The 15,115-nt window shown below is 37.4% G+C and overlaps 1 protein-coding gene across 2 annotated transcripts in view; it reads right to left on the bottom strand.

The window, feature by feature from the left end:
* Positions 1 to 3,137: 3,137 nt before the first annotated feature.
* Positions 3,138 to 15,115, bottom strand: part of LOC133708469 (eIF-2-alpha kinase GCN2) — a 28,719-nt gene continuing 16,741 nt past the window's right edge. The window contains exons 25-29 of one of the 2 annotated variants that reach the window (XM_062133943.1): positions 5,942 to 6,049; positions 5,049 to 5,134; positions 4,812 to 4,914; positions 4,607 to 4,729; positions 3,138 to 3,542 (exon numbers count right to left, since the gene is read on the bottom strand). In XM_062133943.1, coding sequence (XP_061989927.1) covers positions 3,432 to 3,542; positions 4,607 to 4,729; positions 4,812 to 4,914; positions 5,049 to 5,134; positions 5,942 to 6,049 — 531 coding nt within the window. In that variant the 3' untranslated portion in view covers positions 3,138 to 3,431. Of the gene's footprint in view, positions 3,543 to 4,606; positions 4,730 to 4,811; positions 4,918 to 5,048; positions 5,135 to 5,941; positions 6,050 to 15,115 lie in introns of both variants that reach the window. The other variant, XM_062133942.1, reaches the window with a different exon arrangement.

Genomic DNA, 15,115 nt, shown 5'->3' with positions numbered 1-15,115 from the left:
ATAATGGCAAACTCCAGTGTATCAAACTCAGCAAAGATTGCCCTGGTCTTTCACATCTTTTCTTTGCCAATGATTCGTTATTTTTCTTGAAAGCAAGTACTGATAACTGCCAAGCTTTTTACTCCATTTTGAAGAAGTATTGCACTGCCTCAGGCCAAGAAATCAATCAAGAGAAATCTTCTCTTTTCTTCTCTCCAAGCACCCCAAGTGACATTCAATGGAAAATTGGCAATCTCTTTGGAATTCAAGCTTCTGAGAATCTGGGAAGTTATCTGGGCCTTCCAACTCATTGGGGGAACTCAAAGAGAGAATCTTTGGCTTACATAAGAGATAGGATCAGAGGCAAAATTGAAGGTTGGAAGTGTGGTTATCTATCTCAAGCAGGTAGAGAGGTATTGATTAAATCAGTGGCAGCTGCAGTCCCAGCTTATCCGATGTCTTGTTTTCTTCTTCCTAAAACTCTGTGTGATAGAATCAACTCAGACATTGCTAGCTTTTGGTGGGGGGAGAATGAGGGAAAACGACATATTCATTGGCAGGCTTGGGGCTCTCTCTGTAGAAGTAAAAGTGTGGGAGGGATGGGGTTTCGTGACCTCAGAAAGTTTAATACCTCTCTTCTCGCTAAGCAGTGTTGGAGAATTTTGAAAAATCCTCAAGCTCTTTGGGTTCGCATTCTCAAGGCTAGATACTTTCCTAACTCTTCTTTTCTTGAAGCTAAGAAAGGGGGTAGAGCGTCATGGGGTTGGAATAGCATCCTAGCGGGAAGGGAAACTGTGGAGGTGAACATGCGTTGGCAAGTGAATGATGGCAGAACCATTGATGTGTGGAAAGATAGGTGGATCCCCAACTCCTTGGACGGGCTCATTCATCCCACTGATACCAGAAACCGCTTTACTCCTCTTGCGGTTTCGGACATTATTGATTGGGATACAAGAAACTGGAACATCAGCCACATTGAACCTTTCCTTAATGATTCTGATGCTAAAGCTATCAAGGCTATGCCAATAGGTGACCCAAATGAAGACGACAGACTGATTTGGCCGTTGACAAGGGATGGTGACTTCTCTGTTCGTTCATGTTATCATTGCATTCCGCAGCAATGCATCAAGTCTGTTCCTATGAAAGCTTCTACTTCCCACATTAGACCCCCAAAGATTTGGCATTGGATCTGGCACTCTAAATTCCCTCCCAAAGTGTCCAATTTTCTTTGGCGAGCCATTACCAACTATGTTCCTTCTTTTTACAATCTGTTCAAAAGGAAAGTAAGAAAATCTCCTATGTGCTCAATCTGAGGGGAATATGAGGAATCTGTTGAACATTGTCTTCTTCTTTGTCCATGGACTGAGTTGGTGTGGTTTGGTAGCAGATTGGGTATGAAGATTGTTAAGGATGAGATTACCACTTTGGATACTTGGTTGGTAAACACTGTCAGAAACCTTTCAGATCAAATTGGGAGGATCGATTGGACCTTCACATACTTGGGGTTTTTAATGTGGGAAATATGGAAGTCGAGATGTTCGACTACTTTTAATGGTGTCCTGCCATCTCTAGAGGCCACAATCATCAGAACTAACAACGGAGTGGATGATTATCTACTTACTCAGGAGAAGAGATTGAATTGGTTAGTTATAGCTCCCCCCTAATCTGATCCTCCAACTCATTCTTGGACTCCTCCACCTAGTTACATGAAAGTTAATGTTGATGGTTCTTGGGATGAGACCTCTGGAAAGGCTGGTATTGGTGTTGTGATCAGAGATACCAATGGTAACTGGGTAGCTGGTTCTAGCACCCATAGCACATCCAATTCAGCCATTGAATGTGAGGGAGCTGCAATTATTCATGGTTTGCAACTGGCTAGAGATTTAAATATTGACAAGCTGATACTGGAGAGTGACTGTCAAGAGATAGTTAATGCTCTGAAGAACAAAATTTCCAGAGGAAACTGGAAGATTTATCCATTTCTCAATGAGTTTCATAAACTCAAAAGCTCCTTTTCTTGTGTTAATTGGGATTGGATTTCAAGACAAGCTAACCGCGCTGCTGATGCCGCGGCCAAGCTAGCTAGAAAGAGGTTGTGCACACATGTTTGGACCAATGGTCCTCCAAGCTCTATGATCGATGTTCTGGTGAATGATGGTCTCCCATGTCCACATAGGTCTATATGAGATTTTATCCCAGTCTATTGGACTGGTTTTGTTGCAGCTTGCTGCTGTATTTTTCTCTTTTTTGTGGTTTTGCTGTAATTGTGTTTTCTGATCTTGTATCTTTGCTCTTTTTTAGCTTTCAATTGAAGTATTTTTCAGACCAAAAAAAAAAATGCAGGAAAATCTGTTATGGTAATCTCCAATGGTGTTCAATATTTGTGTATACATGTTGGCACATATGGAAGTGGAGGAATAAAATGGTGTTTGATGAGGGGTTTCACTATCCTTTTAATCCTGGGAAAGTTGTTATTGATTCTGCCAGGGAATGGAAATCTGCTAATACTTTCAAGCCTCAACAGTCCAGTAAAACTTCTGTTAGTTTGTTGTGGAAGAAACCTCCTGAGCATTACTTTAAATTAAATGTTGATGGTGCTAGAAATCTTAATGGGAAAATTGGTGCTGGTGGTGTCTTGAGAGATTTCACTGGTGCTTGGATTTCTGGGTTTTATGCTAACCTTGGTTGCGGTTCTGTCCTTCAAGCGGAAGCTTGGGGATTACTTTTGGGACTACAAATGGCTCTCTCCCATCATTGGCGTCATCTTCTAGTGGAAAGTGATTCTCATGTGTTAGTTTCCCTAGTTCAGCAAGGTGTGGATGATTTGCACCCCTTAAAAACTATTATTGATTGTTGCCAAGCTCTCCAAAGACAATTGCACAGCTATGATCTTAAGCATGTCTATCGTGAAGTAAATCAGGTTGCCGACATTCTCTCCAAAGCTGGTTTGGATGCAGAGATTGGAGCTCAATTCATGGAGCAACCCCCTCCACAAGTTATTTCTAGCTTGCTTGATGACTTGTGTGAAAGTCCTAGAATTAGGATTATAAATTCTGAGATGTAATTTGTTCTTTGCTTTTGTTGGGCCTTTTGGTCCCCATATATCCAAAAAAAAAAAAAAAAATCTACTTCCTTTTCTAGATGAGGGAAAGTTAGGGTTAAGAAGCACCCACGAAATTACTATACCTGATCTTCAGACAAGGAGATACTTACAAAATTTCCCGTCTGATTTATCCAGAAGATGGACCATCACTCTAAGAATTCTGAAAAATTGAAACTATGGACAAGAAAGTATTGCAGGAGCACGATAATATGCAACTACAAATAGGCTCCTAAAGGAGAGTAAGGATAGCAATAGCTATTGCTTCTGTAAATACTTTCAAAATAAAGCTTTCCTCAAGAAATCGTGCAAGACATGTAGCCTCTTCAATAGCGCACCAGAAAAAGGTATTCTAATACCAAATGGAAGGATTTTTAAATTGTATTGCCATTGCATCCAGCAGAAACCTGACGAGAATTTCCCTTTCAACCTCCTTTTCCTTCTTCAGTTCAAGATGACGGACCTGGAGATACAGTTAATCCATCAGTGCATATTCAGGAAAAATTTCTATCATGGGGAAGTCCCAAGTCACCATCAATTAGTGCCTACACTTAATGAATCAGCTCATAAGGTTCAATTAACATAGTAGTCCTTGCTCTTATATCAATAATTCCTCTTACGCATATATGATTCCGATAACTCAATGACAATCCCAGATGTTGAAAATCCCCAAAATGTTGACAATTTTATATAGATCAAGCATGAGACGGATATCTTTGCCAAAAAAGAAGAAGCATGAGACGGATCTAGGTGGTCCCTATAAAACTTACAAGAACAAAAGTGTATGCTTTATATCAGCTATTAGTTTAGAGTAGGGCAAATTATTTATTACTTCATTTGTATGCTACAATTTTTAGAGAACACAAGACCACGCTTCATATCAGCTATTAGTTTAGACAAATTATCTATCATTTTATTTGTTTGCTAAAATTGTTATAGCGGGAATCTTGTATGACCTGTCTAATTATGGTTTCGGTGAGATCTATCCTCCCTGGGGCTGAAACCACTGCAGCTAGATAAAGAGCAACCAAGCTGATCAAGTATTGACTGTGACTCCTATCATTCATATGGAAACTTATCTAATTTTTTTGGTACAACCTTTCTTGTTTTTGATAATTTTATTTTTCTTTAGGAACGCTTTGGCACCTTCTATTTAAGCACTGGCATGACTCTTGCAAAACTTTGACGTACACAGTTCTTCAGAAACTATGATTCAAGACGTTATGCTGCACAGGGGCCTAAAATGAACTTATTGGATGGTTAAAATACAATATAGGATGGCCCCAAATGGATGTTCACACTTCACTTAAAATGTGGGCATCCTATTTTGAGAATTTACTACACACACACACACACACGCGCATAGTCCTGCTTCTTAAACACACTTCTGAATCGCTGCTATCATGGATGTTCCATGATAGATATAGTTTTAATGTGTTCATGTAATATATATGTGATTTATATTAATAAGCTATATATATAGCAAACTTATAGAAAATGAGACTCCTACATCAGTACAAGTATTACCTTAACAGAACCTTTCTGAGAAACACCAGTGTCTGTTATGATGACAAGACATTTAATATCATGTTCGTTGGCATATTCATACTGCTCCGTAAGGCTTGGATCTGGTGTTGGGAGAAACTCAGCCTGACAGACATAAGATTAGGCAGTCAGAAGTCAACATCAGTCTAGCAATAAGTCTGAAGCATAAATCTTTCAATCTCAAAACCTTAATGTTTTCTTCCCAAAGCTCATTGACTAGTTCCATGCGTTCTGCCAATAGACCCCCTCCTCCTTTTGAACAAACAAGAACACTATTGCTAACTTCATTTCTGCTGCAATAAAGAAAAGGAAAAAAAAAAAAATCAAACAGATAGAAATAACGATCTAACAAACAAATAATACAAACATTCTAATTGGCTTAGTGGAAGCCTAGAGATAAACAAAATCAACGAATAAGACATACCTAATTGGTTTAAAATCCACAGGAGAATGCTGAATTATGGTCTCTAAAGCAAGGCTGGTCCCAACAGAACCAGGAGGATTAGATTTCTGAAAGTCAGAAAGCAGAAAGCAGAAACAATCAGTAATGGTAAGAGAAAGGGCAGATGTAACTGCAACATAATATATTTGCATATGGCTTGTAATATGAGTTGCTGCTCAATATGTTCACTATAAATCGATCTACAAGGAAATGCAATAACTAAGAATCTGGGAGTGTCTTAGATAAAACCTTTACATTATCATGTTCTTCAATTACAAGACTGGTTGCAATAGAAAGAGGGGCAAAAACAAAACAAAAAAAACAAAAAAAAACAAAAGGAAGGTAATAATCATGAAGTCCAAACAAGATGCTTAACAAACCATAGGTTGAGAATTTGCGAGATATGAGGTACAGAAAAGATGACTCTTTTATTTACTAAAAACACAATCAACTACAATTATGAGTAATGACAGCACTACCAATGTTATCAACCAACACAAAACTTTGGATGAATGCTACATGAGAAACATTACACTTGAGCCTCTGGCCTTTTCGTTTTACTATGCAACTACTTTGAAGTTTACAAGAACCTTCCATAAGTAAAAAAGTGCCTCCAATGCATGTGGCACCAGGCTTACTAACAAAGAAGAGGTGATGCAGAATTCCCATGCAATATTCACATTGTGGGTTGTACATTTAACATTCAGTTCAATTCTTTATTAAAATTTAGGCAGCAATAAGGGCATTATCATATCGTACATACAACAACCGCATAATTTAAACTGTACACCAACATCTATTTAATCAGAAACCTCTCAGTTGACATGCTTTAAAGAATGAATGGTCATAGAAAAAAGTTGAGCTGTATAACCTACATGTTCAAGACCCCACATATGATGAAGCAAATAGTCATACCGACCCCCAATTGCAAGTAGTGCACCTTCGGTAAGTGATCCAGGATTACTATCCTTCACCAAATATACCTGGGAAAGAGATAATTTAACTTTAATATCAGAAAGAATTCCATCACTTATCAACTGTTTCTATGAGACAATTTGTGTATGTGTGCATGCATGTATATATACATATTACATTGTTAATAATTTAATAAAATATTGGTAGGACACTTGCTAAAAAGAAATTTGTAACAAGCAAATCACGCAGGCTTGCAAACACAGAATTGTGCCCTATAGAGAGTGCCCGATAGAACACTTATATATCTTAAAATAATAATATGTAAACTTATTGCTTCAAAGAGAATGCCTGCTTCTTATTTAGACACAACCATTGAGACTTTTGTGGCAGCTTGTGTTATCAGGAACACATGCAATACATTCTCATTGAGAACAATAAAAGTGCTCCCATATGAAGTTGACCTTCATGTCCTGAAGAACCTCAACTTGATGGACACTACAGAAATTTATTGTAGAGAGTATGCGACCAATGCCGCTGTCGATACACCCCAAGATCGGAAACTCCAATCTGTACTTAATTGACTTTTGGATGTCATTGGACCAACAAAAGATTAGTGATAGATAAAAGATGGATGTGGGAAGGTTGTTTTGTAATTTGTTATAAACAAGCAGCATATAGCCTAATTTTATAATTCATTGGAATCAATTTTAAAAGAAGAGGTTTAAGTGGTATCTTAAAATGTCAAGGGAATTTGAGAAAAATATATAGAAGAAAAAGATAAGCAATTGCTATCGGCACTCTATTCTAGCTCCCTGCACTCCAATGGAGTGCAAGGAAATTGTAAGATATTCATTTTGGACTGCAAGAGGCTATGCGTGTATAATTGTACATATACCTAATATTGATTTCTAAGTAGGTAACTAATCATAGGAACACTTTGCAGGACGGCCCTATATGCAATCCCCAAATAATCATAGATACATTACGCAGGATGGCCATATATGCAATCCCTCAAATTGATAGGGATACCTTAAATTGGAGCAATTTGGGGATTGCTGATAGGAGCATTTTAATGTGGTATTTTAATAGTTAATTCCTCACATTTTGCTTAGTTAATTCCTTAACGAATCGATTTTTAACTCAATTTCTATTTTCTTAGGTACATTGGAGTAAATGATGGTGAAATGAGCATTAGGTCCACACTTACCTATAAATGGTGGAGAAAAATGGAAATGTACTAAAATGTCAATTTTACACATTTTCCTACTCCGGCTAGGAGAAACCAAGCCAAGCAAGGAAGAAGGAGCGGCCGCCGGACCAAATGAACTTCAAATGAGCTGAAACTTTCCAGATCCATTCTAGACAGCCCAAGGATCATTTCTTATGAAGAGTGCAAGAACTTTTGTTGAGTGGAAGGCCTTCAAACAATCAGCCCAATTTTCTACAGAAGCAAAACTGGAAAACTGGACCTGTAAGAGGTCCAGCAGCATTTTCGGCCCAACCACATGGAATAAAAATCTGAAATTTTACCAGGGTGATCTACACTCATACTGGAACATTTTTTATGAAGAGGTCATAGTGAAATTGGGAATGCTTGTTGGAGAAATAATTGAAGGAATAAAGGGGCAGAAACTGATCTAAAAAACAGCTCAACATCACATGTTCATGTTTCCTACCCACATGAAAAAAGCTAGATGCTTTTCTCTTTTTCCTTGGATATATTTTTCTGCTCCAATAGATCATCATCACTTCCATACTTCTGCACATTCATGCCTTGCTTTCATTTCATCATTACTCCATCTTTTCCATATTTTACAAACCACTTTCATTATTTTTCTTCCATTTATCATTTCACTCTTCTTTTTCTTCCCTATATAAACACCTTCTCCTCTCACTCTAAACAAATTCCTTCATCCATTTCATCTTCTTTGTCTCTCCATTTCCATTCCATTTTTCTCTCCATTCTCTAGTTGCAAAATTCTGCGTTTTCAAGTAAGAAGAAGAAGAAGAAGAAGGAGCCGGGAATATCATATCCTCCATCGTCCACCTTGAAGGCTTGCTTCCAAGATTCAAGATTTCAACGTTTCAAGCACTCCATCTCCATCTCCAACTCACGGTGTAATTCATTCTTTTTCCTTATTTAATTTCGTAGGAATTTGTTTCTAGTTAACAATAACATTAAGGGCAAAGTTTAAGCCCAATTTCTATGTTTGAATAAAAATTGTGATTTCTTTATGTTGATTTTTATGTTGCTTATGTGAGATTGCTTAATTGATTTTGGATTATGGAAAACTTTTATATGTATGTGTTCTTTGATGGCCAACTTAGGATATATGCATGTAATTGGTGCTAGATTTAAGTAGTAAAGGCTTTGGACAAAAGTCGAAATCAATTAAGGAGGATTGCAAATAGATGGACTTTTTCATACTAGGTTGTGCACTTTGGTTGACATCCTTTCTTTGTTCTTCATGCATTGAATGTGTTCTTGATTAGCTAGCTTTCTAGACTATGATTGCATGTTCAATAGGTTTAATTTAGGTGCTTTCACTTAGATTAAATATTCAAGGAAAGTAAAATATGGGAAATCATTTGCTTCGAATGTTTCACATGATCAACTTATTTCTCATGACATAGATAATCAACTATAGGAATTGTAATTGGATTTCATTCATATGATTGTAGTTTTGATCTTTGTTTCTTGTGTTCCACCCTTGTATATGTGTTTTTACACTTTCTTTATTTCATTTAATTTTAATTCCAATTCTATAATCTCAAAACCCCCCCTTTTTATATTAACTTGTATATATTTTTATTCTTTATTTTATTTTTGTACATAATACTTTTTACTTTATTATTTTAATTCTTTATTTGTTTTTGACAATGACAGGTGTACCCTCAATCCCCGGAATAGAACGATCCCTATTTGCTTACACTACTAACGATGTTTTCAGGGTTAAATTATGCGCTTGCTCAAAGCGAACCAATTTTTGGCGCCGTTGCCGGGGATTGAAAAATCACTTGTTTTTGTTTATAATTGTTGTATATAAACTGTTTGATACTTAGTTTAAATTAACTAGGTTGTTTTTTTTTTTATTTGTTGAATACGAGTTTAATTGTGAGTTGTAAATTAAAGAAGGAATAGGTGAAGTCGTGTTTATTAATATTGGCCTAAACCCCTTATTGGTACCTAGTTCAGGTCCCTTAAGGTTGAGGGCGGCCTTTATTAACATTCATTGAACTGTCTAACACACTTAGGACCTTTTACATCCTAGTAAGAATATCCTATGTGAGATGGTGTCTAGGAAGGGGATAACGTTCATGACGGGTTTTTGAATCCAGAAGTGCATATAAATGGGCTTAGCTCATGCCAAAATGGATTTTTCCTCTCGTGTTCACCCTCCCCTACCTGGCCATTTCAGTAAGGTTGCCCAACGGATGTAGGAGGGACTTTGTGTCTAGACGACTATACTTGGGCCGCACGTCCACTTGATTTACCGCTTGGAATTAGATTTGATATCAATAATGTTTATAACAAAAGAAATACTTGTGCATACTCTTTACGTGTAAATTATTTTGTTGTTTCACACTTTATACTTGTAAAAATACTTTTTACGTTTTATACTCACTTGTGTACTTAACTTGTGTCTTATGTACAAAATACTTGTTAATTATACTTGTAGTTTGTAATTCATAGTTACTTGTTTTTTTTTTTTTGTATTTCTTTGTTAATATTAAGTTACTAACTTTATTTAATGTAGGTACCGTCTGGCTGCAAGACGTAAAATACAAGCGCTGCTTGGGAGGCAACCCAATTCAGAATATAATCAGATTTGCTTTCTCTTCCCCTTTTACTCCTCCATTTTCTTTTTGTTTTAGTAGTTATTTTCGTAAATTCCATCCCTATATGCTTACTTATTTCATTGCATGCTTTTAATTGATTACATTGAGGATAATGCAATATTTAAGTGTGGGGGAAGGGATTTATATTTTTGTCTTTCATTTTGAATCCTATAAATATTTTTGTCTTTCATTTTGAGTCCTATAAATATTTTTGAGTCCTATATTTAAAAAAAAAAAAAAATAATAATAATAATAATAATAATAATAATAAAAAAAATAAAAATAAAAAAATAAATAAATAAAAAAAAATATGCATTCATTCAGTCTTATTAAATTCAACTATTTACAAAAAAAAAAAAAAAAAAAAAATAATAATAATAATAATAATAATAATAATAATACTCTATACTAAGCCATGTCTGCATCTCTGTAGGAGTTGAGGCTGAGCTCAAGGGAAATGTGAGAGCCACCGCCATAACCGCTACCTCTCTCGGAAGTAGTCTTCATGATGCCCAAGATGTCCTCACCATGCATGGGGAACAATGGAAGGGTTTCAATCTCCTGGTGATCTCCTCCTCGTTGTTGCAGGGATGTTTGTCCTCCTGTTGTGCCAAAAGAGTTGTACTGGTATTAGTGTTGAAGTGTGAGGAAGAATATGAAACAAAATTTAAATCAAGAAATCCTTCATTACCAGTAGAATCGGTGGAACCAAAGTTGAGATTAATGGATCTACCATCATCAGTAGAACTAGTGGACCCAAAATTGATGTCAATGGATCCACCAGCTGGCCCAAAATTGATGTCGATGGATCCACCAGCACCAGTAGAACCAGCTGGCCCAAAATTGAGATCAATGGATCCACCAGTACCAGGAGAACTAGTTCCCAGGGGCACTTGAGCAGCCTGATTGCACCTCTTCATCTGCTTCTCTCGAGCCCTGACATTCTGGAACCAAAAATAAATGTTCTTGCCCTCAACATGTCCATACTGGTTCAGCTGGAGACAGATCTCGTGAATATGCTCTGTAGTTGGGCACGTAACTCCCTTGTCGTAGTAAAGATCCTTGAGGATCCTTATTTGATCTGGAGTAGGAACCCACCTGGCACGGCTTCGCCAGAAATCTGTGTTGGCACTACTCCCGGCTGCTTGGTTGTTTCCTCCATCCTCGATTTGTTGCTGGGTTTGTAGCTCCATCAGTTGCAGAGTTCGTGGTTCCATGGTGATGGGTTGAGGGGATGTGAAGATCGAAGAGTAAAGTTGTCGAGTGTTTGAAGGAGTTGTTGTTAAAGGGATTAAGGATGATGATGGTGTGTTGGAGATCTGAAAGTTCAGAGGAAAGATGGGATTGAATCAACTAGATGGGAGAGAAGATCAGAAGAGAAGGATTGAATCGAAGAAGAAATATTTTGAGTTTTGAAAGAAGAGGAAAGCTGAAGAGTTGGGAGAGAGGGGCTGGAACTCAGGAGAGATTTTCGTTCCTTTGGAGTGAACAGTTGCGCCCTCAGAATGCACCTATTTATAGAGCGAGGTGAGCAGATCTCCACCGTTGGATGGACGATTCCTGTGATTCATTCTACGCGTTGGATTAAAGTCGCCCTGAAACCCGGAAAAGTTGTTGGCGCGTGGAGAGCGTGTAAGGGGACCGAGGGAATCTCGAGGCGCTGTGGCAGACAGCTGTAGCCGAAAGCAGATTTGACTGCCGTAAATCACGGAAGGGATAAGCCGTGACACAAGTGGGCCGTACTTGGGCCTGTCTCAGATCAAGGCATCACTGTAGCTGTGGGTGGAGGCCTGATGGGCCGAGTTTCAGAAACAGTTTTGGACATGATGGGCCGAGTTTCTGAAACAGTTTTGGATGAGTTGGGCTGGGTTTCTGCAACAGTCTTGGATGTTTTGTGCCGAATTGTTGAAACAGTTGAAACAGTTGGTTTAAATAAAAGGATTGGTATGGATAATAACGTGAGCAGCCGTGCTCGAGTGGTTGAGTGTAAAGTTCGTGTACAAGAGGTCTGAGGTTCGAACCTCGCCTCTCGTTTATTTTTATTATGTTCGTTTATGACATAATAAGTATAAAATTTGTACACATTATATTAAGCACAGCTTGTGCTCCAGTGGTTGGGGACAAAGGTTTCGTGTAGCAGGTTAAGGTTTCGAACCTTGCCTCCCCCGTTTTTTTTTATTTATGTCACTCCATCAGAACCCTCCTCCGAAGGCTGAAACCAGCAAGAAGGCTGCCACTCGCCCGCATACCGCTCCTCCAAAGGAGTAAATGGAGGTACAAGTCTAGGCTGAAAGACTTTAAACATTAAGCGCTGCATGGGAGGCAACCCATTTCAACCGTAGCTGTGGAGGAGCCATCAACGCAGATTTGCTCTCTTAAACTCTATCTCCTCTATTACTATTTTCTGATTGTATCTTTGTTATTTGCGTTTTTAGTTTTTGTTTTTAGGTTTTCTTGAGTTAATCATTCCATTCACATGATAATTGTTCATTGCATGCTCTAACTTGTTTAACATTGAGGACAATGTATGATTTAAGTGTGGGGGGAAGGATTAATGCTTGTAGTTAGTTTTTGTCATAAAAATAAAACAAAACAAAAAAAAAAAAAATCGAAAAATGTCAGAAAAATAAAAAATTTCGTTGCTTTTGTTTTTGTTTTGAGTCTTAGGATGCCTTTCAACTGTCTGGGATGATTCTATATCTCTGAAATCATGACTAAAAGAGGATCACAACATTGAGATGATTTTAAACATGGTATTCTTTGGTTAATTGAGATATATGAAAAATGTGTGCCTTGTAGTGGATATGGATTGCATGACCTTGGTACAGAATATGAGCATGTTAAGATGAGTTGTGATTCATAAAGCCATGTGAGATAATTGAACCATGTCCCTTTTTCTTGGAGTGAAATGAAAAATATATTCTTAATTTCTTGGCGATGTTTTGATGATCTCATTATTCTTTCATCTTGATTGACTGCTTGCCATAGATTAAGTTTAATGGACTAGAGAATGCTAGAATTCGCTCTTGTGCTTGTTGAGACGTGATATCAATACATGGCCCTGATTCTGGAAGGGATAGAGGTTCTCTAGGAATTACCACCATTGCCAAATAAACTTGTGTCCCCATTTGTGCCCGTCGTGGGACCCCCCTAGATAAGCCCCTTTGAGCCTACTTTGAGCCTTTTCGTTCATCACCCTTAAAATCCTTAACCATGAAGCTTAGTATAGTTACAACCCTACCCTTTGTTCTAAGGACTTAGTGGAGCTATCTTTTGAGACATACTACATGGGTTTGGTGCTAAGGATGAAGATTGAGAAGAGGTGAAAGTTCAAGTGTGGGGATAGACTTGTCCATAAAGAAAAAGATATGTTGAAGCCGTGAAAAATGAAAAGAAAAGAGAAAAATTGTGTACGGCTAAAAAGAAAAAGAAAAAAAATATATATATATGTTTATGGACTTTCATCCCCCATACTTAGTGATTTTGGAGTTTGCTTTGAATTGAAGGCCCACTACAGAAAAATTTGGCCTTTGTCCATTTCACTAGAGTTCAAGGGAAGTTTATATTGAAGATTGGGCCCAACATGAAGACATTTGGCCCTCTTATATTACCTCTATGGGGAAGTGACGTTTTTGCAATGCCTTGGTGAAATATTTCGAGATCTCTACATTCATATGAGCTCTACTAGGTTTTTAGGACACTTTGATAATCCTTACCTTTCATTTCTTTAAACCTTGAGCCTTAGCCCCATTACAACCTTTGAGAGGACCTTCTTGATCCTTAAGATGGGACAGCCTTTGATGTGGAGATGAGTTACAAGAGTTGAACCTATGGCTTGGGTCCATTCGTGCAAGTAGTTGATATCCTTCATGAGATCTTTTGAAAAAAAAATTATATTCACAAAGTGCTTTTCGTTTCTTATATATGTGAGCTATTTGACTGCCTTAAAATATGTTCTCTCACATATAAATGAGTGATTATAAGCTTTTAAGCATTGCCTTGATCTGAGAGAAGAAAAAGTGGATATACCTTGTGAGGATATGAATCATACTTGTCTGAAGCATGCTAAGCTAAACCCCAATCACCATTATTACAACCAAGTCCTACTTGTGTATGTGTGGATCATATGTTTTAATTAACTCTCGAATGCTTAACATTGATTCTTGGTTGAGTGCTAATCTTGGTGTTGTGAAAGTAAGAGATTTCTGAGACAATATGTTAAAGGGCAATAGAGGTCTTTGTGATGTCAACATCTTGGTCTTTGTCTTTGAATTTACTCTTTTATGTGTGACGTTTTTTTTTTCTTTGTGTTTTGCTTTGTGTTTTACGTTTTTGGTTTCTTTGAGTCTTTGTGTTTTTGTTTCCATACTTAGTCATTTTTTTCGTTGGTTTCTTTGTTTTGTGTCATAGTCTTTTTGGTTTGTTAGTTTTTGATTTTGCTAAGGGACTAGCAAAAGCTAAGTGTGGGGGAATTTGATAGGAGCATTTTAATGTGGTATTTTAATAGTTAATTCCTCACATTTTGCTTAGTTAATTCCTTAACGAATCGATTTTTAACTCAATTTCTATTTTCTTAGGTACATTGGAGTAAATGATGGTGAAATGAGCATTAGGTCCACACTTACCTATAAATGGTGGAGAAAAATGGAAATGTACTAAAATGTCAATTTTACACATTTTCCTACTCCGGCTAGGAGAAACCAAGCCAAGCAAGGAAGAAGGAGCGGCCGCCGGACCAAATGAACTTCAAATGAGCTGAAACTTTCCAGATCCATTCTAGACAGCCCAAGGATCATTTCTTATGAAGAGTGCAAGAACTTTTGTTGAGTGGAAGGCCTTCAAACAATCAGCCCAATTTTCTACAGAAGCAAAACTGGAAAACTGGACCTGTAAGAGGTCCAGCAGCATTTTCGGCCCAACCACATGGAATAAAAATCTGAAATTTTACCAGGGTGATCTACACTCATACTGGAACATTTTTTATGAAGAGGTCATAGTGAAATTGGGAATGCTTGTTGGAGAAATAATTGAAGGAATAAAGGGGCAGAAACTGATCTAAAAAACAGCTCAACATCACATGTTCATGTTTCCTACCCACATGAAAAAAGCTAGATGCTTTTCTCTTTTTCCTTGGATATATTTTTCTGCTCCAATAGATCATCATCACTTCCATACTTCTGCACATTCATGCCTTGCTTTCATTTCATCATTACTCCATCTTTTCCATATTTTACAAACCACTTTCATTATTTTTCTTCCATTTATCATTTCACTCTTCTTTTTCTTCCCTATAT

The sequence above is a fragment of the Rosa rugosa genome, chromosome 5 (genome assembly GCF_958449725.1).
Source record: "Rosa rugosa chromosome 5, drRosRugo1.1, whole genome shotgun sequence".
Lineage (NCBI taxonomy): Eukaryota > Viridiplantae > Streptophyta > Magnoliopsida > Rosales > Rosaceae > Rosa > Rosa rugosa.
This window is presented reverse-complemented; position numbering and strand designations above follow the sequence as displayed.